Source organism: Prunus dulcis, chromosome 2 (assembly GCF_902201215.1).
Source record: "Prunus dulcis chromosome 2, ALMONDv2, whole genome shotgun sequence".
Lineage (NCBI taxonomy): Eukaryota > Viridiplantae > Streptophyta > Magnoliopsida > Rosales > Rosaceae > Prunus > Prunus dulcis.
In genome coordinates this window covers 22,428,078-22,452,307 of record NC_047651.1, presented here as the reverse complement: position 1 = coordinate 22,452,307, position 24,230 = coordinate 22,428,078, and the positions used below count along the sequence as shown (strand labels likewise).

At 39.2% G+C, this 24,230-nt stretch overlaps 5 protein-coding genes and 1 long non-coding RNA gene across 6 annotated transcripts; 4 read left to right on the top strand and 2 right to left on the bottom strand.

Moving 5' to 3' along the window:
* The first annotated feature begins 5,641 nt into the window (after positions 1 to 5,641).
* On the top strand, positions 5,642 to 7,383 carry LOC117617890 (taxadien-5-alpha-ol O-acetyltransferase). The gene has a single exon (XM_034347494.1). The coding sequence runs from the start codon at positions 5,840 to 5,842 to the stop codon at positions 7,226 to 7,228; it is 1,389 nt and encodes a 462-aa protein (XP_034203385.1). The 5' UTR covers positions 5,642 to 5,839; the 3' UTR covers positions 7,229 to 7,383.
* Positions 7,384 to 10,395: 3,012 nt separating this feature from the next.
* LOC117617889 (ethylene-responsive transcription factor ABI4) lies at positions 10,396 to 12,254 on the top strand. Its single transcript, XM_034347493.1, has 2 exons — positions 10,396 to 12,117; positions 12,170 to 12,254. Exon 1 carries the CDS (start codon positions 10,679 to 10,681, stop codon positions 11,717 to 11,719), a length of 1,041 nt encoding a protein of 346 aa, XP_034203384.1. The 5' UTR covers positions 10,396 to 10,678; the 3' UTR covers positions 11,720 to 12,117; positions 12,170 to 12,254.
* A 3,268-nt stretch (positions 12,255 to 15,522) lies between these two features.
* On the top strand, positions 15,523 to 16,370 carry LOC117617888 (RING-H2 finger protein ATL66-like). The gene has a single exon (XM_034347492.1). It carries the CDS (start codon positions 15,705 to 15,707, stop codon positions 16,185 to 16,187), a length of 483 nt encoding a protein of 160 aa, XP_034203383.1. The 5' UTR covers positions 15,523 to 15,704; the 3' UTR covers positions 16,188 to 16,370.
* A 581-nt stretch (positions 16,371 to 16,951) lies between these two features.
* On the top strand, positions 16,952 to 17,430 carry LOC117617886. Its single transcript, XR_004584443.1, has 2 exons — positions 16,952 to 17,065; positions 17,163 to 17,430. It is a non-coding gene; the product is annotated as an uncharacterized LOC117617886 (long non-coding RNA).
* A 1,353-nt stretch (positions 17,431 to 18,783) lies between these two features.
* Positions 18,784 to 19,537, bottom strand: LOC117617885 (transcription factor MYB25-like). Its single transcript, XM_034347491.1, has one exon. It carries the CDS (start codon positions 19,513 to 19,515, stop codon positions 18,784 to 18,786), a length of 732 nt encoding a protein of 243 aa, XP_034203382.1. The 5' UTR covers positions 19,516 to 19,537.
* Positions 19,538 to 21,101: 1,564 nt separating this feature from the next.
* On the bottom strand, positions 21,102 to 22,422 carry LOC117617884 (transcription factor bHLH51). Its single transcript, XM_034347490.1, has 2 exons — positions 22,058 to 22,422; positions 21,102 to 21,975 (listed from the first exon to the last, which is right to left on the bottom strand). Exons 1-2 carry the CDS (start codon positions 22,394 to 22,396, stop codon positions 21,484 to 21,486), a joined length of 831 nt encoding a protein of 276 aa, XP_034203381.1. The 5' UTR covers positions 22,397 to 22,422; the 3' UTR covers positions 21,102 to 21,483.
* Positions 22,423 to 24,230: the final 1,808 nt, after the last annotated feature.

Below are 24,230 nucleotides of genomic sequence, written 5' to 3'. Positions count from 1 at the left end.
ATTGTGTTAATTAAAGAAGTAGTTGGTCCTAGCTTAATGCAGAGGTGATTTTGTGCTCATTATAGTCATATTTCTTCAAATGAAGAACTATACCTACCACATTAATTCAAATCGAGGAATTGTGCTAATTAAAGAAGTACCTGAACCAATTTTCATTCATTCTCTTCCACATTCCCATTTCAAAAAACTAAGGAGGCATTTGGTATCCTATTCAAACAGGGAACTCAAATTTTTTTATTTTTCTTAAAAACAAGGAGTTCTTAAATCTATTTTTAAGATTCAAAAACTTGTTTGGTATGCAACTTGAAACTTGTTTTCAAATTTTAAAATTTTGAGAACTTGTGGGTTGTTAGAAAAAAATTGAAATTTTTTTTTTTTTTTTGTTTTTAATAATTGGAATGTTTTTAAGTTGTTCTTGAGTTTGAGTTTTTAAAAATAGGGTTACCGAATAGGTTTTCTTTATTTTGGACTCAAATTATGTTTTTGAGTTTAAAAAATTGGATTCAAGTTGAATACCAAACAGTCCCTAAACATTACCAATAAAAAATATTTGTACCCTTCTCTCTCTCTATCACTCTCTCTCTTTGAGAAAACGCACGGACTCACAGAGCATCTTTCAAGAAGAAGTTAACAGGGCAGATCAAAGTCTTGATTTGACCATGGCATCTCTCTGGTAAATGGTAATGTCATGTGATCATATCGAGCACTTGGATCCAAATGACTTCTTCTACATACATCAATGACTTCCTTGTATTGTAGTTGTTGTTGTAGATACCCCCCGAGCTACCTAACAATTTTACAGCTGACCCGACACCGCAAATCTTTTCCTTTTTGTTTTCTTACGATCGGATAAATTTGTCCCAGTATGAGCTGCAACGTACACGTTGTTGAAATGAATATGTGTCGTCTTAATCAAAATCTACACGATGTGTTTTGTTTCTACGTGCTTGCTATTACTTCTGTAATTTCAACAAATTATACTTTTGAATCATAATTCAAAACAATTATGGGTTTCATTTCATGCCAACAAGTTTTTATAAACCTATCCATATCCTTTCTTTTCTTTTTTGTAGGCAAGATCTCAGACCCGCATATAAAATTATAATAGATAGATTTAGTGCCCTTATGATTCTTCAAGGGCCACACAGAACATGGTGAGCGACGGGACTAATTTTGATGTTTAATTATATTAGTTTTTTTTTTTTGTTTGAGAATTTTTCTTATTAGGAGGGTTGGTATTATTCTCAAGTCTCAAACCACTAAAGTAATGGATCATTTCGCTTTTTTTTCGTTTGAATCAAAGATTTGGAGACACATTTATATATATATAGAGGACATCAAAATTAATAAAGTCAAAGGGCCGGCCTCGAACAATAATACAACTCTTAAACAATGAGCATGGCAATCACATTATTTGAGACTCGAGAATAATATTGCATGCCTTGGTTGGACAACGATGAAATGGACCACATGGCTAGATGGATTTCCAAGATTTTCTAATGAGATAGGTTTGCTAAAGAAATCGGGAAACAGATATTAAGGATTTGTTTAAACATCCAGATCCGACCATCCCATCTGTTTATAAGCAAACTTGAAGATATGGAATCCAAATCATTAATAAAATAGGTGTACGTTACCTCTCCTTAGTCCCCTAGGCTATGAACTTCTAATTTTTATATACATGACTTTTCATGGACGTCTCAAGCCACCTAATCATGTATATGTACCCAGTAACGTAACATTGCCCAAATTAATTACTTTATTGGTGTAATGTTAAGTCATGCATGTTTGATCGCGCCTTAAGTGGAATTGGAGTGAAACAAGGAGAATTAGTCAAGAAGGTTTAGGAATTAAGTCCAATTCTTATTATAAAAACAATAATTAAAACAAAATTTCTATGGCAACTTCACTTTAACTTTATCGTATTAGTATTTTTCTTCTCAATATTGAAAGATATTTTCGACATCGAATCTCTTCTTGACGGTTAATTAAGAAAAAAGATGAAGAATAAAATTAGGACGAGACAGCTTCACAATTAAAAACCTAGTGCATAGAAGAGAATAAAAACTATGACATCCATGCAAGATGCACCTGGATCATCAGTACGTACCATTAACGAATCATATCCCAATATCTGTGATGGGTTTTAATTGCAAGAGCGATTAAGATTCCGAGAGAGAGACTAAACTTTCTGTCATCAACTTTATGTGCATATCCAAGTAAGTAAATATTCTGCAGGAAGATTTAAAACCAAAAAGGAAGAGACAATCGAGGAAGACAAAGGCACCCAAACAGAGAGATTCATAGGCATCAATACCAAATCTACAGAGCTAGCTGACTTCATCAACTTTATGCAATATGTAGTCCATATCTAAGGGAGGAATTTATTAAAAGAAAGCCTGAAGCTGAAGGCACTATCTTTAAGGTTCACACACAGTGGAGGACGTCCTTTTTAAAGTAAGCCTGCCTGCCTATGTAGATTGGGATACGAAACTCTTTTCTTTAATTATAAACCTGCCTGCCACAATCTCTAGGACAATTAATACTTATTTACAAACTAAATTCTCAACAAAAGCATATTTGAATCTGATTAAGAGCCGGCATCCATTAAGATTCTAGCCACTGAGCTTGGTTTGGCTTCTCAAGAGAATTTTTTTTTTTTTTGGGTCTGAAAGTTTTTGGTTTTACTTTGTTTCCCTTGTCCGTGATCCTTTCTTCTCCAAATATGTCTAACTGAACCAAATTATTAAATAAGAAAAGAAAATCTGTGTGCGGTTAAATCTGTTGGCGCAGGACAACTCACCATGCCCCTTTTGTTTGGGTCAAAAGTTTAGGGGGAGGGGAGGCTACCCTATTTCAAGGTCAGAGTATACCAATGCCTCTTTAAGAATTTGCATAGGGGGTCTTAGCTCTTTTTTTGTTTTTACAGAGTACCCACCAAGAGGGATTGTCGACAGCAGGATTTGAACCTAGGTATAATGAAGAGAACGATCTTTACCAACTCAACCAACCCTCATTGTTTAGAGTATTTGTCCCACATTAAAATGTTAAGGGACCTAGCCTAGGTTTATAAGGAGTTGGGCTACGTCCCCAATTGCCAATTGGTTTTAGGGTGGAACATCAACTTCCTTCATGGTATTAGAGTAGGTTAGTCCACGTGTGAAAGCCCAACGGCCACACGTGCTCCACGTCACCCAATATGTGTTGTCCACTTGCTAGGCTTGAAAATTTACCACATGTGCGGGGGCGTGTGAGAATGTGAAGGTAAAAAAAATCACACATTGGAAAGTTAGAAAACCTTACAAGGGCTTATAAAGAGTTGAGCTGCTCCCCTCTATTGCCAATTGGTTTTGAAGTGGAACCTCAACTTCCTTTATGGTATCAGAGCAAGGCTTCACGTGTGGGGCCCAACGGCCACACGTGCTCCCACGTCACTCAATGTGTGTTGTCCACATGTTAGGCTTGAAAGTTCACCACACGTGCTGGGGCGTGTTGAGAGTATTTGTCCCACACTGAAATGTTAAGGGAACAAGCCTGGGTTTATAAGGAGTTGGGCTCAATAGCCACATGTGCTCCACTTCACCCAATATGTGTTGTCCACGTGCTAGGCTTAAAAATTCGCCACATGTACAAAGGCGTGTGAGAATGTGAAGGTAAAAAAACCCCACATTGGAAAGTTAGAAAACCTTGCAAGGGCTTATAAGGAGTTGAGCTATTCCCTCAATTCCCAATTGATTTTGGGGTGGAACCTTAACTTCCTTCCGTTGGCACTCACCAAGCCTCTTTTAAAGGAAGAATTAATAATGAAGACCTGTTGCAGCTTCAAAAGTCAATAGTTAGTCAATTGGAAATTTAGGATGGTTGTAATTATCTGGTACTAAGAAAATCATTATTGAGTTGTTAAACACGTGATCAACTATTTTTAGATTTATCGAAAAACCATTCATATCACTAGCTTTCTTTTTCTTCATGCTATATATAGCTTAAAGAATTACAACTTCCATTACATTTTGTCATAGAGTTCCTATATGAGAAAAGCAGTCAAAGGCTTTTATTGTCATGAAATAGGGAAAACATTGATAATGATTATGGTGTTCTTGTTTGTATTGTATAAATAATGAATTATCAATTAGTGAGATTTGATTAATTAATTAGTTGCTGACATGTTGTTTTACTTTTATAGTGTCGGGTCAAAATAAAAAACCTATGAGATCAAATATATTTTGGGATTTTTTTGTTATCAATGAAATTCACTTATATCGTCGAATTCTCTATCTTATTAATACATAAACTAAATTTAACCTACTTCATTTTGAAATCATGATTCCGTCCATGCTGGTAACTAAACTTTGTGGGAGGCACAATAAATCTCCACCACTTGCTACTTAATATATATGTTCCTAAAATACTGTTTACTTTACATTCAATAGTACATGGCTAAGTTTGTATAATATTAAATTGACATGGCTTTCTTTTTTATAAACAACTAAAGCACTTCAGAACCACCCCCCCAGGAAAGGCAAAAACATTTCAAAGAGTTTGAGGAACGAAATGATAGATACCTGCCTGCCTATACAATATAATAAGATTAAGAACCGAAAATTATTACTACTAATTCAGCTATGCTGCACTGCACTTCGCTGCAGTAAATTTAGATTGAAAAAAAAAAAACAAAAACAAAAACAACAACTTTAAGACTAGACTTGTATTTTGACACGAGTGAACAGGGAGGAGAGAAGGGAAGTGTTTTTTCTTTCACATGCGTTTTAGATTTTTGTTTATTTTTCAAGGTGATGAGATGTGTGGCACAGTGACAGTGGATCTTCCTAAAATGCCGTTCCAAATCATCCATATAATTATATACAATTTTTTTTTTGGTCTGCAAGAATCAATGTCCTCCTTAGATTAATAACAGAGACACAAAATAATCGTAAAATTATTTACAGACCCCACCCACCCCAAAAGCCAAAAGCCAAAAGAAAAAGCCCGGTTTTCATCTTCCTTCCTTCATATCCCAATCCCACCACCACACAAGCACACATGAGCACAAGCACACAAGAGAACACAAAGAAGCAGGTTTTACGTAATATTGGTATGATTGTACCAATATCTTTTTGCATAAGATACCCCAGACATGAAATTGACAGCTATCACTCTCCACGTCCCTCAGTTCCCCCTGCACTTGCACAGTTGCACAGTTGCACACTTGCACTGCTCCTCCCCATTAAACTATATCATAATTATAAATAAATGAAATTACACAGATTATTATTACATGTCCAAATTAAACGTGCACATAATTTTTAAAACCAGAACCAATAATTAACAACAGCCGAGAGAGCGCTATCAGTCTCGGGACCGGAGAGAAACTTTCATATAGTGGGTATAATACTATTTGTTATTTTCAGCTAATAATCCACTTATTATTTTCAGCTAATAACACAACGACATGTGAGATAACTTTTTGACCTTTCATTGTCTTATTGATATGGGATAACAAAACAATGTTATCCCGTTACAACAAAAGTTTCTTTTCCTCGAGGAGACCAAGTTGTCAATATTTTTTTGTTTTGATATTCATTTTCTCCATAAAGCGATACCCGGAGAATCTTGGCAAAAATCTTTCACAGTAAACAAACCAGCAAAACATAACACATTGCCCATGTCACTTGCTTCACCTCAAACCCTTCACCATATATTCCTTCCTGTCTGTCTCTTCTAAACTAAGAAAATCACACCAAAAACAAAACCCAAAATCCCCTCCTCCTCCTCCTCCTTATCCACCACATTACCAAAAACCACTCAAACTAAGCACAGAAGAAGATAAAACAAATCACTCATGGCAGGTTCTGTGCGTGTGAAAGAGGCTGTCGTCGTCGCGCCCTCCGAGCCCACCCCAACTTGCGTCCTCAACCTCTCATCCATTGACTCGCAACTCTTCCTTCGATTCACCATTGAGTACCTCTTGGTCTACGCCCCTCGACCGGTCCTCAATCAGGAAGCCACCACGACCCGTGTAAAGTCCGCACTGGCCAAGGCCCTTGTCCCGTACTATCCGCTGGCCGGTCGGGTTCGGCCCAAAGCCGACGGCTCAAGCCTCGAGGTTGTCTGTCGAGCACAGGGCGCCGTGTTCATCGAGGCCGTGTCCGACCGCGCCACGCTCTCCGACTTCGAGCGGGCCCCGCGATACGTGGCGCAATGGAGGAAGCTACTGTCGCTCCAAGTGGCCGACGTTCTCAAGGGTGCTCCGCCGCTCGTCGTCCAGCTGACGTGGCTCAAGGACGGAGCCGCGGCGCTCGGCGTGGGATTCAACCACTGCCTCTGTGACGGGATCGGCAGCGCCGAGTTCCTCAACTCGTTCGCCGAGTTGGCAGCTGGCAAACCCGGGTTCGCGAACGAGTTCAAACCCAATCCTGTATGGGATCGCCACCTGCTGGACCCACAACCCGTAAATCATGTAATGCCACGTCATCGAATTCCTAACGCGGCGAGTCACCCAGAGTTCAACAAGGTCCCCGACCGTTGCGGGTTCATGAACCGGTTCTCCAACGAACGACTCATCCCAACCTCCATAACATTCGAAAACATATACCTAAGCGAGCTGAAGAAACTCGCTCTGTCGACGAGTCGACTCAGCACCGAGTCGGCCTATACTTCGTTCGAGGTTCTCTCAGCCCACGTATGGAGGAGCTGGGCCAGAGCACTGAACCTAGCTTCAAACCAAATCTTGAAGCTCCTCTTCAGCGTCAACGTACGGAACCGAGTGAAGCCGAGTCTACCCGGCGGGTACTATGGCAATGCGTTCGTGCTGGGGTGCGCGCAGAGCAGCGTGAAGGATCTGGAGGAGAAGGGGCTGGGGCACGCGGCGGGGCTGGTGAAGCGTGCGAAGGAGAGGGTGGGGGAGGAGCACGTGCGGAGGGTGGTGGAGTCGGTGAGCAAGTCGAAGGCGAGTCCTGACACGGTGGGGGTGCTGATCGTGTCGCAGTGGTCAAGGCTGGGATTGGAAAGGGTTGACTTTGGGATGGGAAGGCCAGTGCATGTGGGGCCCATACTGAGCGACAGGTACTGCCTGTTTTTGCCAGTGGGTAGTAAAAATAATAAGGGAGGTGGTGATGATGATGATGATGATGATGGTGATGATCAGGGGGAATCTGTGAAGGTGATGGTGGCTGTCCCCACAAGTGCAGTTGACAAGTACGAGATATTGGTCAAGAGTCCATACTCGTGAGGACCACTCGAACACGATTCTCTCTCTCTCTCTCTCTCTCTCTCTCTCTCTCTCTCTCTCTCTTTCTTTGCTTAGCTCACCCGCGCTGACTTTGTATAGTTCTTTTACTGATTTATAATATAAACGGGTTCCCTTGTGTTCCATTTTTTCATCCATGGTCCATGCGAGTGCTAAATTGTAAGGTGCGACGAGAACCGTTGGATCGGAGACTTATTAGAGGCACTTCAATTTTAGCAGAAGAATCTTGTATTTTGGTCTTGGATTTTGTCTTTCAACTGAATTTGCATGTGATGTGTGTAGAGAGTTTAAAAAAATATGGCATCATAATGGATCCAATTCATATCGATGCTGCACACAATAAACAACATGTTTAATTAAAAGGGTTTCACACCGGAATATGCCTAAACTGATTCCGACACTAGAATATATATTGATTAGGCCAGTTGAGCAGAACGGCTTATCCTCTTTCATTTATCATGTTCGATTTCCTTTTTTCTCATAAATTAGAATATCTTTTGTGACATCAAATTGCATAGTTGATTAGGTAAATCACGTACTTAATCATGTTGTGTTTTCTTTGTTATGCATTAGGTGCTGTGAGAAAATATTTGTACAGAGATGACAAGTTTTGCAAAGATGTGAAGGGATTGTAGCCCATGGCAGGTTGCACCGATGACCGGGGATTGTTAAATTTGTTTTGATTGGGCTCATTAGAAGTCATCAGCCCAAATGCCGAGATTGAGCATGCTCAACCCGACGACACTGTGAGTTGATTGATGGGTTCGAATATTTGAATGCGCTTACCATATATCCCATTAGACTGCATATTTTTGTTGTAGCCATTTTTTATTTTATACAAGCAATCCTGAGGGAAATGTGAATCGAATCTAGACTCAGGCGTATTGGTAAATGCTCATAACAACTTGAGTTACAAATTTACAATCACATTGCTCTCTTTTTCGCTTTAAATTTCCTTAACTTGTGGGTTGAGACCTGGGAGGGCTTCGCTCCAATAGATCAAGGTTTATATATCTTTCATAAACATTGTGAATACATATTCAATCTGTTTTGATGCGTTTTAGATCATGTTCCAGGGAACTTGGTATAGGTTGTACAGATAGATTGTCATGCAATTAGAAGGAAAACATAATTAAGAAATTATATGAGGGAAAAGCTACAAGGTTGTGGTTCAAATTGGAACAGCTCCCCACACAGCTTACAAGCCCACCAGACCCACCCACGACACGACAACATATAAGCAAGCTGCTCAATATTTCCAGAAGCTCACCGAATATCTTTTGCATAAAATATTAGGGTAAGTAAATTTTGCAACAGGGTATCGTGTCGGAAGACAGAAATTGTCCCTCTTCCTTTCCCTATTTGGGTGGTTTTTAACAGTCCAACAGGTTCCATTTATATTAGTTGCTGTGGTGCTGCCTTCTGCCTTCTTCTGCCTTGTGCCCTTGCGAGTTCCAAGGCGCTGGGCTGGACACCACATGCTTCCTGCCTGCTCCTAACTATTCCTGCACTTCCTCTGGCCTGCGGACACGTCATCCCTTTCATGCAAACTTCCTCCTCCACATCATATTCTCTTTTTCTTTTCTTTTTTTTAATGAAGAAAAGTTTAGGTAAAGGAGAGGTTACTCCATTTCAGGCCTTTTCTGAATTTTACAGATTACTTAAAAAGAGGAATTGTCGATAGTGAGATTTAAACTTAAGCCTAGATAGTAAAGAGAATGATCTTTACCAACTCAACCATAACCACATCATATTCTCTTAATTGCCTCCATATATTGGTTCCTTAGTATACATTATCAATTTACACACAACATATGTACAGTATTTTACAATAAAGTCATGCACACAACAGATACACCCTAAAATATAATTTTGTAATGCAAACCCTAAAATATAATTCAAACATGTTATTCCACATGACCCAATCTTTATCTAATTTATTTTCATATATATATATATATATAGAGCTTCTATTAAGTGATTTTTTAAATAAATTTATTTAAGAAATATCTTTATAGGAATCATCACACATTGTTTTTAATTTTCCGAACTGTATAATTTTTAGCTATTCTCTCAAAGATCATATATGGAAAAAATCACTTGAATTCGAAATCATTTGACCACTCAATTAGATTATTATTATTTTAGTATTTTCTTGAAGTATCATGTTCATTTATTTTGTTGCTAATTGTTCCTTAATGATTTTCAATTTTTTTGATTTTCTTGCAAAGATGATATATGAATGAAGACTTGAAAAATAGACGATACAATTCGTTAGGTATTCTAAAGAATGTCCCTCAAATAAAATTATTTAAAGAATTCCACAATGAAAGAGATTGATATACTTGTCTGATAGTTGTCATAGAAAACAGAGAGAGGCATGAAGACATACTGGTTGTAATATATAGCCTGCCATCGATATATAAATATATGCTGTGATATTTTGGGTCATGAATTAATAATGATAAGGATGTATCATATTAGCTTTCAACCAATTCATGACCTTTCTATGAAAAAGCAATTCAAAAGAATTCAAAAGAAATTGAATCCCTTTTAAGCAATTCAGATTTGAGATGAGTCAGTCAGCTGGCCGACTTTGAGGACCTTGAAACAGGCCTGGTTCAAGTTATTTATAACCGGGGCTTCAATTTAAGATCGTTGATCAAAATATCTCTTCCCAACTAATTTCTGGCACAGGGAAATAGCGCATGAAGGCTGCTTGTCGATGGGTCAAAAGACAAATTTACTACTCCACCCACTAATTCCAAATTCAACGAAATTAATGTAACCAGAAAGTAAATGTGGTTAATAGTTAATTACTCATGATGAGTGAAGAGTATCGAACATGATCATCCAATTTTTGTTTCAGATTTAAGAATAAAGTGGAGGCAATTGAATATTTTTACAGAGATAATTGAACGTGAACATGACTTTTTTTTTCTTCTTCTTCAGAAAAGAAGAAACTAATAATAAAAACATTCAAACCCTAGGAATGAAGGAAATAACACACAAAATAATAAGTAAATGGTTTCAAATTCCAAAACCAATGTGCCGCACTGACACCTGAACCCGGTCTGTTTCTTCACTGCACAGCAATCATGCCCTCTCTCTCTCTCTCTCTCTCTCTCTCTCTCTCTCAGACTATCAATATTTTGTAAAAGAAGAGAGAAAAAGGAAGAAGCAGAAAAGCGAAATATAAATATAAAAGAGGAAGCACCGCCCTATTCGACCATTAACAGAAATGGCCATGAAAATGAGACCCAATATCAGAGAAACTCTCTCTTCTTTCGACTAATCGAGAACACTGAACGAGGTAGGGCACGTATAGTGTCTCCATCCATCTACCTTTGATTCTCTCCCCCAAAAACCAAAACCAAAACCAAAACCCCCCCACTGTTTTCAATCCTTTAAAGCTCGCCGCAACTTCACCCTATGGAAGACGAACACCCCCTCTCACCTCCAGCAGCCCCACCTCATCACCCTCCCCAAGACAACGACAACAACAACAAAAGCCCTGACTCAACCACCGCCTCCACCGCCACAACACCAACAGAAGCCAACAACAAAAAGTGCAAGGGCAAGGGAGGCCCCGACAACAACAAATTCAGGTACCGCGGCGTGCGCCAGCGCAGCTGGGGGAAATGGGTGGCCGAGATCCGCGAGCCTCGTAAGCGGACGCGGAAGTGGCTTGGCACCTTCGCCACCGCCGAGGATGCCGCCCGGGCCTACGACCGGGCCGCCATCATCCTCTACGGTTCCAGGGCCCAGCTCAACCTCCAGCCCTCCGGTTCCAACTCTCAATCGTCCACGCGTGGCTCCTCTTCCTCGTCCTCCTCCTGTAACTCCTCCACCCAAACCCTAAGACCTCTGCTTCCTCGCCCCTCAGGGTTCGGCCTTACCCTCCCTTTTCCCTCATCCGCCCACCCGGTCCCGCTCATGGCATCGGGGTTCGTTCCGTATGGTGTTGGTGTCGGAGTTTACCCTAGCGTTGCTGCTGCTGCTACCTCGTCTGTTCAGCTGAGTCAGCATCATCCTCATCATATTAATATGAGAGGCCAAGATAATCTTCAAAATAATCCATTATTGCACCAACAACAACAGCAGCAGCAGCAAGTTGTGGTGCAGCAATTTCATCATCAGTACCCGGTATCTGACGGTGGCGGTGGTGACACGTTAACCACATATCAAAATCCAAACCCTAGTCATGATCAATACCAACAACTACTTCATCATAATCAAAACAATCAGGCCGATTCTTGTTCGTTCGATGACGGGAATTCGATTATGGGCTCCGGGTTGTCTCTGTCGTCTTCGCAACCCATGCCCATTGCACCGGGGTGCTCGGATCCAATGAGCGGAGTGGGACCCATGTCTCCGTTAATGTGGCCGTTGACGAGTGAGGAAGAGTGTGCGCCGAGTCTTTGGGACTATGGTGATCCTTTCTTTTTGGATTTTAAAGGATTTGACTCCTGATGATGAAGAATTCAAGATCTTACATATATATATATTTATAGTTCTGCATGTCTCTTTTGAAGAAGAACAAGAGAGATACAGTAATGTACTCAATTCCTTTCAAAGTTGAAGCTTTATATGTAGACTGGGCTTGCATGCAAGGTTTTACAGTGATTTTGGTTTACAAATGGGTTGATGAAGAATATTAATTTACAAGATCGGGCCAAAACTTGCTTGCGCTTATGGAGTTGATGAGACAACAGTGCTGGGAATATGAGTTTGATATTCACGAGGTTACAAAAGGCATACCGAAGTATTGGATTGAAGCTGGTGGTGACGGATATAGAAATGCTTGGTGAGCACAAGGGTTTGGCAAATTGATAAATGATGATGCTGCAGAAAGATCGATCTAAGGTAAGGTTGATTATATGTATGATTTGTTTACGAAGATCTGAAAACTTGAAGGATTAGGTTTTCTTTTTAATTATCTCTTTATAATATCAGATTATTATTAAATACATAAGGTGTTTTACTCATTTTTAGGATAGTTTGGGACAAAAGAAGAAATTCGATCGATCGATCCCTCTTATTTATTTTTCGTGAACTGAGGAAATATTGTATCCTTTTCTAAAGAACATATATATAAATATCAAAAAATATATTAATTAGTTATCTCATTTTGTTGATCTGAAAAGGAAATTTGAGGTTTATTTTGTAATTAATTGTGTTCATTAGCATATTTTGTGCTGTTCAACGTGTTGGTAAGGTTAAGTATCTTCTCTTTCCTGTAATATTTGTTGGTGCCTTAAATTTGGCAAGAGCTAATCTTCCTATTTCTTTGGGCTTTGGTGTGCCTCAAAACCAAAGAAAAAGGATTAGTATCTCTGCTTCTTAAGATCTGTCAAGACACACATCATCAAAGCATCAATCTACAGGTATGACTTCATCTTGTCACTACAATTAAGCTCTTTGTGTTAGCTTTTGTGTTAGCTTCAAAATTTAGAAGTTCATTCATAATTGTCAACCTACCTACAAGTAGAGATACATATACCATGCATGTATATATTGTGAGGTTCATAGTTCACTAGGTAATTATTGTTAGCCAATGTCTTGACAACATAACTATTTCGTCCTAATGGTTGTTTAACATATGGTATTACAACTTTGGTTTGAGGTTGCCTAACATAGTATTAGAGCTCTAGTTTGACGAGCTCCTTAGTTCGAATCCTCCAAGCCCCATTCCGTTATATATGTTTCGAGTGATTTCTTGTACGTTAGATGTTCCGTCTCTGATCTGTACGCCTAGTGGTTGTCTAACAATTAGAAATGTCTCAAGTTTAACTAAGTACCCTCTTGATAATCTTTAACTTGTATATGATCAATATTTGGTATATAACTTCTTCCATTACCTATTTTTCGTTGAGCTAGATATTGAAGTAGCGACTAATTTGCGTGCAATGAGAACATGCATATCTCATGGGACAACATAAGTTGATCCAACTGAGAAGATTTGAACCATGCATCAATTGCTACTTCTTTGCTGTGATGTTTACTTTAGATTTATTAGTTCAGGATGTACGCATTCCTAATTGTGACAAAACAAACCTTTGCTTATCGTTATAATTATTTTTATTTGGACATGGATTTATTTTATATTGTATAAATCAATACTTGTGTAATGCACTACAAGTATTGATGTGAAATAAGTGATCGATTTTTGGCATTTGAGGGCAAGAGAGACAATTTGATTCTTGAATGTCTGTATTTTTAGGTTAGGCCCAAGCCAACCTCAACCGTAGCCGTTGTTTTCAATTTCTTGTTGTGAGCTTAGCTGAACCTAAAGTTGTTTGCTGTTTTCCTCATTCTAAAAGGTTGATTTGAGTGAATTTGGGCTATTGTCCCCAATAGATAGAAAATGTCCTTTCAAAGATTAAGGTGGCCTTTCGTTTTCTGGATGGCTAATTTCATTCTACTTTCAATAGTTTCCTACCACTAACTTGAGTGTTATTCTTACAAGGCTCCTCCTACTTTGCTGCTCAAAAGTGCATGTAAACAAATATTAAGTGTGTTACAAGTACACCAGTAAATTCTTACAACTTGGAAATTCAAACTATTTTAATGCATTTCGTTGTATATATTATCTTCCTAGTATTTCAGTTTTATATTCTGGAAACATAATCCAACAACTTTGTCGATTTTATATGGTAATATCTAGAAAGGTCCAATGCTAAGTTGATTTCAGGTGACACATGTTTTCCATCAAGTAGTTTCCCAACTTGGATTTCTTCTTGTCCCCTCATAACAATCAATTGTAATTTTTATTTACTATCAGCACGTACCTCCGAGGCAAAGTACTAATTAATTACTTTATAATATCTCGGTAACTATTGACAACGAAGTACTAATTAGTTACTTTATAATATCTCGGTAACTATTGACAACAGATCGAAGGACAAAAACACTTATAATTTGGAAGGACAAAAACACTTATAATTTGAAAGAACAAAACACTTATAATTTGAAAGGACAAAAACACTTATAATTTGAAAGAACGATAGTATTTTATTGATAAGATAAACAAAATAAGTATAAATTAATTAAGGTCCCGAATATTAATACAACTTTTCTCTATTAAGTGATTCACAAATTTTCTCTATTAAGTGATTCACAAATTAATCACATGTACCATATATATATAAATAGAAAATGAGCAGTCAGTTCAATGATTGGTGATATAAAGTTTTGTGAATGTTCTAGGCTTAGAGTACTATATATACGCAATAATGGAGAAAACTTGATCGAGTTGAACTTTTCTTCATAAGGTAAAAGACAGAGATAACCCAACTTATCTTTTGCGTTGATTAGATTAGTTTCCTATTTTATGTTGAGATGGATTAATAACTTAAAACTTCCGACTAATAAACATTTACAACGCGCAATTTTGCCAAAAGAGAGAATGGAGGACAAGAAACACCCAAGACCTCTCCAATTTGACGGTAAAAGTAAAAAAATAAAAATAAAAAATAGAATTTTCAGAGAAAACTGTCTGAAGACTAGGGGTGGGCACTCAAACCGGCAAACCGGAAATTCGAGTCGAACCACACCGAACCAAACTGGAAAAAAACCGAGTTGACCAAAAAGTCAAAAACCGGTCAAAAATCGAACCGGACCGGTTTGGACCGGTTTCGGATTCGGTTCTATGTCTTTAAAAACTGAACCGGGCCGAACCGAACCGGTGAAACTAAAAATATATATAATTTCAATATATATTTATATTTAATGCTATATTTTTAATTTCACTAAAAAAAACTTAATATTTATCTAAGTTCAATGTCAAAATATCTCTCTTTTCTCACTTTAATATTTATTTATTATATGAAATTGAATAATTTGTTAATTTTCAAGTAAAATAATAATATTTCAGTTGAGAATTGTATTACAAAAAAATTTTAAAAAATAATTTTTATAATCCGGTTTAAAACCGAATCGGAACCGGAACCGAAACGGACAGTTTTTGAATTTTTTTAATTAAAACCAAACCGAATCAAACTGCATGAATAGTAACGGATCGGTTTTAATTTGAGGCAAAAACCGGTCCAAACCGAACCGTGCACACCCCTACTGAAGACTACAAGATCAAAAATGAATAAAAATAAAGGAGAAATTTCATAAAAGGAGGCCCAGAAAAATAAAAATAAAACGTGAATAAGTTAATTTTGAGGATAAAGATAGCAAAATTCCAAGTCGGGCCCTCATCCAATGGTAGAAGCCCAATGGGTTAGCTTACAGAAATATCTTATTCCCAAAAGAAAAAAATATCATTCAAGAACTGTGTAAAGCCACTACTCTCTCAGCTGTCTTTGAGCAAAAAATTTCGCCACCAAACCAACTAGCCCCTACTTACTATATAAACCCTTCCTCTTTTGCTAATCACATTCTAGTCTTACTTAAACCCACTTCAAATCTTCATTAATCAAAGGCGATCCACCGACCTTCTAAATTCCAAATGGCTTCCTCCTCCCAACAATCTCAGCCCTTCGACGGCCACTTCACGGTGCTGGACGACACCCAGTTTCATATCCGAGGCCGCACGCTCTTCTTCGTCGTCGTCCTCTTCACCGTCGTCCTCCTCGTCACCGTCCTCTTGCTCTACGCGCGCTGGGTATGCCACTACCACCCCAACACCTCCTCCTCATCCAACGCGCCGCCGAACGCGCCGCCGCAGAGTCAGCCCAAGGGACTCGACCCCGCCTTCATCCGAGCCCTGCCAATCGTCCTGTACCAGCAATCGGTTCGGGACTTGGAGGCTGGCGGCGGCGGCGGAGAGTGTTGCATATGCCTCGGGGTTTTCGGAGATGGCGAGAAGGTTAAGGTTCTGCCGAATTGCAGCCATTGCTACCACTCTGAGTGCGTGGATACGTGGCTCGCGACTCGGTCGAGTTGCCCGCTGTGTCGAGCTCAGCTCCAAGCTCAGTCCACCACTACCTGATTTTGCTTGGGTTTTCCTTTTTGGGAAATAATTTACTCTTTTTTTTTTTTTTTTTTTCCTTCTATTTGGATGTAGAATAATTTAATTCATTATTATTCTAGATCTTGTAAATTCTTGTAAAGCAGAACTGTCCTTTGTGTTATCGTCTTTGTTTGGAGATATTTTGGAGCTTTTTTTCTTCTCCTTTTCCTACTCTTGTCGTGGTTTGATTTTCCATATATTTTATTGTCTGAGGAAACTAGACGAAGATTGAGGCATAAAAAATGAATGCTTTGTTCTTTCCCTATAAAAATAAATGCGTTGTTTATACATTTGGCGGCATATGTTCGAAGAATGCCCTGAAGTCGGTCAATTTCTTTCTTTTTCTTCTTAATTTGTTTTTTCTAATACAAGGGATAGTGTAAATTAATTATTCTAATTAATTTAATTTATAATGGAGACTCGAACTTGACTGTAAAACGACAAGTTCACTGTACTGATCAATTTGTCAATTTGCCAAACTCACGTCTTAATATTTTATTCAAAATTTTTTAAAATTTGAACTTTTTGGTTATCCGAAGATCGGGCTTCTAAAAAGAAAATTCTATTTTACTCCTTTGATCGACCCAAAATCCTAATGTTATAGTCGGCCCAAAACCCAATCTGCTAATCCGCCTAAAACCCAATCCTCAACCCAAAATTGAGGATGGTAAGTAATGGCCCAACCCAAATTCAAAACCCGACTTTAACATTAGGGTTTCTTCTTCTAATATAAATAGTCACAAAGCGCTAATATCCAAACCCTCTCAAGATACGATAACTTCTTTTCTCCGCAGCCTTCTTTGCAGAACTAGGGTTTTGAAAGCGAACTTCGTTTCATCGTCACCATGAGAGCCAAGGTAAGAGCTCCATCTCCTTTCCCTACTTGCGCTTTCTCTTATTCTTTGTTATCTGTTCGTTTATTGATTTGTTGTTTTTGTTTTGTGGCGTGGGCAGTGGAAGAAGAAGCGCATGAGGAGGTTGAAGAGGAAGCGCCGAAAGATGAGACAGAGATCCAAGTAGTTTTGCCGCTATCCACCATCAATCGACGTCGTCTCTCACCCGATCCCCATGTTTTGTTTTCTAATCAAGTAATCAGTACCGATTAGTCAGCTTGTAGTCGTTGTGTACTTTTGTGATTCTCTCAGTTTGAACAATTTTTGCTTAATTTCAGTCAGCTTTCAAACCATATTATGAGCTTTAAAATAACTGATTTTCTATCTGAGCCTCGGTATCGCGATTTTAAATTCTGATTGTGATGATGGATCTCTTATATATGTGTTGTGATTCGCATTTCTTTGTTAGTGATTTGAAATATCGTATCCCGAGTTAGAATATAGTAGTTGATGAATGTTCTGTTTGCGATAGATGCGAGAGGTGGTGTTGTAGGCTATGGATTGTTGTGTGAGAAATGAACTGTTTAGATATCACTGTCTATTTGCAAGGTGGAGATGAATTTTTCAGATTTTGATTTTAGTACTTGGACCCCATAGAAGGTGATCTATGTGTCGGGGCGAATGCCTAGCCCTTGTTCGGTAGGCATGGTTTGTGTTCTAGGATGAGTAATAGATGAATGACTTGGCTTCATTTGGACATGTTTGCTTTGTAAGTTGAGTGATGTCAATTACAATTGTGGGTACTTATATTTTGGATAGGTTGAATGAATTCTGTAATTGAAATTTTAGATTGGATTGGACATGATTTTCTGTCATCGGAACTGAAAGAGATGTTTTAGGTAGGTATAGGTTGTTTGAAGTTTGGAACTGAAAATATCAGTCTTGGTTAGGTTGTTTTCACCACTTGGTGTATAGTTACGACTTTGGTAATAACAGAAGCATGTGTTTTTGTATGAGAAATAGGTTTCCTGTGCAATTTCAATGACCTCTCACTTATAGTTTGTGCAATGCAATATAATACATGCCTTACTTGGCAGTTCTTGCTTGGTAAGGTGTTCTATGTATAATATGAGTTTTATTCTGTGTATTCTGGCTACTTAGGCGGCAGGCGTAATTGCTATTCTGTTCTGTTGTACTCTTAAACTGAGATGCCAATGGTTTAGTTTTCCTTTCGAAAGCGATTATATCCCCGACATAAGAAATGGAACTACTTGCTCCGGTTGAAGGAAAAGTTATAAATCGGCAACTCTAACCCGGTTTATTTTATATTCTCATGTGAATACACACTGAAAACCCTCAACAGAATGCGGCTAATGTTTGTTGTGTCCACAAAGTATGTTTCCATGGCGTTCGGATTTTTGTGATCTTAAGATTTCAGTCAATGTACCCCGTCATACAAGACAAGACAATCACCCCTGGCCTTGACGCTTTTAATTTAGTTGGTCGATTTAAATACTCTTTTCCTTTTACTACCCAATTATTGCTGACGATCGCAAATCAAACTTGGGCATTTTGCCAAACTAAAACTTCAGTAGTAAAAGTTGATAACTAACATCTGATGATGCTGCTGCTGCATATGAAGATTTCCAAGTTCACGCCGATTTTGAAAGTGAGAATTCACAACCCAACGGAGACCAAAAGATATTGAAAACTGAAGAGTGAAAATAGAAAATATTGAAGCGTTACGGATCATTTTGGAGCGCTGCTGACTGAAGCCCAAACGACGTGGGACCAGCCTCGGCCCGTAAGCCATCAACGTAATTCCTCACCTCCTGGGCTATCATCCGCTGCATGATCGTTAGCAAACACGTCTCTTCCATCTCCACAGCACATTTTCCCTCGTCATCATGATCCTCGCTCTTCAAAACGACCTCGTTTTCCTCCTTCTCGTCAGGTGGCGACAGCGTCAGCGACGTTTCTACCACCCTGTCCCCTCCCACGTCCGCTTTAAAGCTATCGGGCTCCGGCGACGCCCTCAGGCACTGCCGCTTCATGCCCGGCTCGTACCTGATCGGTGCGACCGAGTTGGAATCGGACGAAGCGGACGACAACTCGGCGAGTTGGCGACGACGCCGTAGCGTGGAGTTCCAGTGGTTCTTGATGGCATTATCTGTTCGGCCGGGGAGGAGGCGGGCGATGGTGGCCCACTTGTTGCCGTGGAGGGCGTGGGCCCGGACGATAATGTTGTCCTCTTGCGGCGTAAAGGACTTGTGCTGGACGGTGGGGCTGAGCTGGTTGCACCACCGGAGGCGGCAGGACTTGCCTGAGCGGCCGGGGATGCCGGTGCTGATGAGGGACCAGTTGCGTGGGCCGTGCTGGGCCACCAGCTTGATGAGCGTGGAGTCCTCTTGTGGGCTCCACGACCCCTTCACTCGATCCTCATCACTGTTGATCACGCTCATGATGATCATCATACGACGATGATGATCAGTTGGAGTTAGAGAGAGAGAGAGAGAGAGAGAGAGAGAGAGAGAGAGAGAGAGAGAGAAGAAATGGATTGTGTGAATTTGAGAATGGGAAGGGAGAGAGGGGGGTTTGAAGAGTGTTTTTAACCGTTTGAATGGGGTGGGGGTTTGGGTTGGCGACATGCATGAACCGTAAAACCGCTCTGATTCACATAACAGAAATTAACTTGAAACGCGTTTCTTTCCTTTCTGTTTTTTTGTTTTTAAATTTTATTTTGTACGATAATATTATTATTAAGCCTCTGGGAAATGCTGGGTTTTGTTGTTGTTGTCAAACTTGTCTATTGGGTTTAAGAAGTAGGAGGTTATAACTTCCATCAAGACTGATGGTTCTTTTGATTATAGAGCTCAATTCTCTAGATCAATCTGATCCATCAGGACTGATGACTTCGATTTGAGATGGATGGTGACGATGGCACACACACACACACACACACGTAAGAATTAACAGAAAAAAGAAAAAGAAAAGAAGAGTAAGGGCAGTTTGTTGAATGTAGAGTAGGATAGTGTGGCGGCTATCCGTTTCTTAATGGAACGGAAACGGAACGGAATAGGAGTGTGAAGCAACTACTGAACTACCGAACCGAGATTAGGGGTGGATAATATGGTCATGTTATGGATCCGTTTGTTAAACCGTTAAAAAGTAAACTGTATTATTATTAACTCACCTTCTGGAGTTAATTACGATGGAAAAAGAAAGTTGGTAGACAAGTTTAATTCTACAACATGACATCAATTCCAACTACTGCACTCGCAGGCATCGAATTCAACGTTTGTGACCAAAAAAGATTGACAAGAGTTGAAATAAGTAGATGTAGATAACAAAGTGGAGTAGCTAAATGCATTTTTTATTATCAAGAAATTAGGTATATAATCATTAACATCTCAAACCTCAATTGCGTCAAATTGGAGCGGTAGACTCAAATGTCACCTTTACAAATTCACCAAAAAGGGTTTATATTGACAGGTTTAATACGGTGGTACAATAATGACTCTGTAATTGATCGGATGATTATTAAGAATTCCGTGTCATTATAGCCTCCCTACTAATGGATATAGACGATCATGTAGATACCCATTTAGTGTTTAGCGATGTGGTGATGCGGTGGTAATTGGGTCCAAGGAGTACCCATTGTCTATCCCGACAAGCACCCTCTTCCTTTTTTGCATCCAAAGGCGATATAATTTTATTGATAATGTAGGATGAAAACAAATACCAAAAAAAAAAATTCAAGCCATGTCTTAGAGGATTAGGCGAGCATCTCTACACATAAAGGCATAGTGGTCATCAGACTACCTAGGTAGCCTACCTTCACAACCGCAAACGAGAAAATGAACCTTGCCACCTTTAGAGCACCCCCCGTCCCCCTAAGATCATACCAGTGAAAAAATTACTTATTACAATCCTCGTACAAAACATCAATAACTAAATCTGGCGATTCTTCAAACCAAGTAGTAGTCGATCCTATGTGTGAAGCAAAGCATGGCAAGCACCCTCTTCTTATTAAGCAATTAGAGATAAACTTAGGCCAAAATAACAGAAATGCAATTATTTGATATCAAATTCCAAAATTGCGTACAAGTACAAGATGCCAGCTAATGCAACTTGGCAAAAATAAGCAAAACATCATATATATTTATTGTTCAATCTAATCATGCAAACTTCTCTTCTTCAATATGGTAGGAAGCCACACATGATAAATCACCTCCTGCTCCTTCCTCCTTGTGCCCACAGTTGCCTTATTGCCTTATGCATGCCACCAAGCTTATAGCTTAATCTCTCCACATGTCAATACAATCCATTATTGAAGCATGTCTCCCAAGGGAAGAACACAAAGAAAAGAATAGAGACTCAATGTACTCTATAAATCACTTGATTCACACACACTTCAAAAAATCTTGGGAACAAAATAAGATCTAATTTGGGTATTGAAATGGCAAGAAAAACCTCTGCCTCTTGCTTCTAATTCGACAGTTTGGTGCCATAGATGATGCGCAAATTTTACTCAAAACCAACTTAAGTGACTGCTTGAGAGTGCTTATGCAGAGAGCCTCATCTTCTTCACCATCTTTACAGAGGACCAAAACGCTTTTGATTCTGCCACCCACACTTGCCATGTCTGCTCTCACTGCTGTCAGCTTTAGGCCTTTGAGCACTTGAATGAGCTCCGAGAACAGTTCTGGCCTGTCATCGCAGCAAACAGATGCCCTTATGACGATACTGCACCTGCTTTTGTGCATATTAATATTGTTGCTGCCGGAGTTTGCAGCAGCCTGAGCAGGATCAGAGTCGATGGTTATTTCATCCATTTCAGTTGGAACCATGAAGGCTTTGCTGACTTCCATTGCTTTTCGCTTTAGATCCTTCACATGATCGATCACACTTCCCAACAGAGCTGCCTTGTCCATCTGTAGAAACGTCGACATGTTATGTTGTTAGACAGTCAATTCTCGAGAATCGAGAATTATTAAGTGATATTGTACTAAGTACCTTGTCGGACTTGGGAATTAGTTTCCTTAGAGTTGCAAGCTGTGCATTGATTCTATCTCTGCGCCTTTTCTCTGCTTGGCTGTGGCTCTTTGAAGCAGTTGCAGCTCTGTCTTCTTCATCAGCACCTTCAGCCGTTGCAGACCAAGAATTTGGGAACCCACAAAACTGGAATTGGGTAGAGCTGGAGGCATGAGGAGGCCACGGAAGTGGAAAGCTGGAAGACTCATTGCTCAGTGCAGCAGAGTTGTAGGGAGCCCAGGTTGCCCCTTGAGGACCAGCACAATAACAATTCTCCATAGCCAAAAACAACCAACACTTCTCTAAAACCTTACTCTCCATCCCCTTTGCCTTTTTATCTCACATCAAGATCTACTGTTCATTGCACTAATAATGCGTGATCTCCACACCTTTGATAGTGATCGGTAGTTATCCATAAAACCTTTAACTTGTCAAATGAAATTTGCTTTTGGCCGTATCCGGCTTTTCTCAATACGATTTTTATTTGTATTTTGTACTCTTTTTTTCCTGCTTTTCTTTTGATTCATCAGTAAACAACAAAACCTTAAAGGGCTCTTGGTAATTAGAAAAATCGAAGAATGCTTAATCCACTATATATTTCACTGCATTTGGGTTCACAAAAGGACATAGAGATTTGTCTCACCACATCAACTTTCTAAACCAAAACCAATTTAGAAACATCCTATAGCAAAACTCGCAAAAATCGTAGTAAAATATTGTACGAGAAGATTATGTTATGTTATCAAACTATCAAATATGAAAAATGAAGATGGATCATCAACTTAATAGCAGCTGCTCTGCTGTGCATGCATTGACTTGGTAACAGAGTAGTACGGAAGATGGATCATCTACTTCATTTGTGATAAAAACCACGAGAATAAGACTTGTAAAATGCTAATTAATGTTGTGACTTTGTCTAATCTGTCCTCTTTTTTTCCCTCCACCTTTTCTCTTTCATTTGGAGTGTGCATTGAGAAGCATGTAAGCTCCCATGAAGGAAAAAGGATGAGGCTTAGAGAGAGGAAATTTTATGATGTTTAATGAGAATTGACTCATATTAGCACAACGCTTTTCAGCCTTTAAATATACAAAGCTCATATTAACCCCTTAAACCAACCATTGTTAGGAAGTTCTAACTTACTCTTAACACAACTTTAACAAGACTAAAGCACACTGCCACATCACCCACAATTCAAGTGAGATACAGCTGCTGGCAGCTGACTTGTGCTTTTTCAGGAACCACTATCAAACCTCACCACTGTGCTTTTTCATCCCCACTAAATCAGGACAATTGTGCAATATTGTTTATGTTTAATAGTTTTTTGTGTGTCTGACATGTTATGTTTTTAGATAGCGAACTAGAATTGTTAATCGCTAAATATGTAAAATCGGGATTGACAATTGTCAAACATAATCTTACCGTCAGATCAGATAATTTCCAAGAGATCTCTTAAATCTAGCAAGATTTATTTCTTGTATGCCTTATTAACCTAACAAGTTGCCACTCATTTTAGTGGCTCGGTTTGTCCTATTTCATGGGTTTTGCTTGTGCTGTACGGCACAAGCAGACAAAAATGCTACAATAAGAATCAACGGCAGGATATATAGGGCCCTGATTTCACTCAAACATTGTAACTCACCATAAAGAGGACTTTAAAGATTGATACGACATCTGATCAGCCACTTGCTTTGCAGAGTTGCCCATTTTCTCATATTTGTGTGGTGTTTATAGCTCCCGTATCTTCTTCTTCCTTCATTTTCTAAAAATCCATATCTCAAACGCAGTCTTTTCGGGTCCCATTTGGTTCAATATATTTGCTTGAATTATATCCACCGTCGGCAGGAGCCATGATAAAAGGTGCCACGTCTAAAGACTAAGAAAATATGAACGGCTCCAGTGTAGCCCACTTTGGTCTTCTCTCTGGTCATAGATGACAGCAAATTAAATGAGCACGTGTTTGATCATGAGAACAGATGGGTGAGTTCATGCATGTTTGATCCAACTTAAGAAAGCTCATGCTTTAAAAGTCCTGGCAAGACGTTTGGGATGAATCAGATTCTGCCCAAATGAAATGAGCCGCAACATATGGTTGCGTTTTGCACTAAAATATCTCAAGGTCAATGTAAATTTTGACAGAAATACAAAGTGAAATGC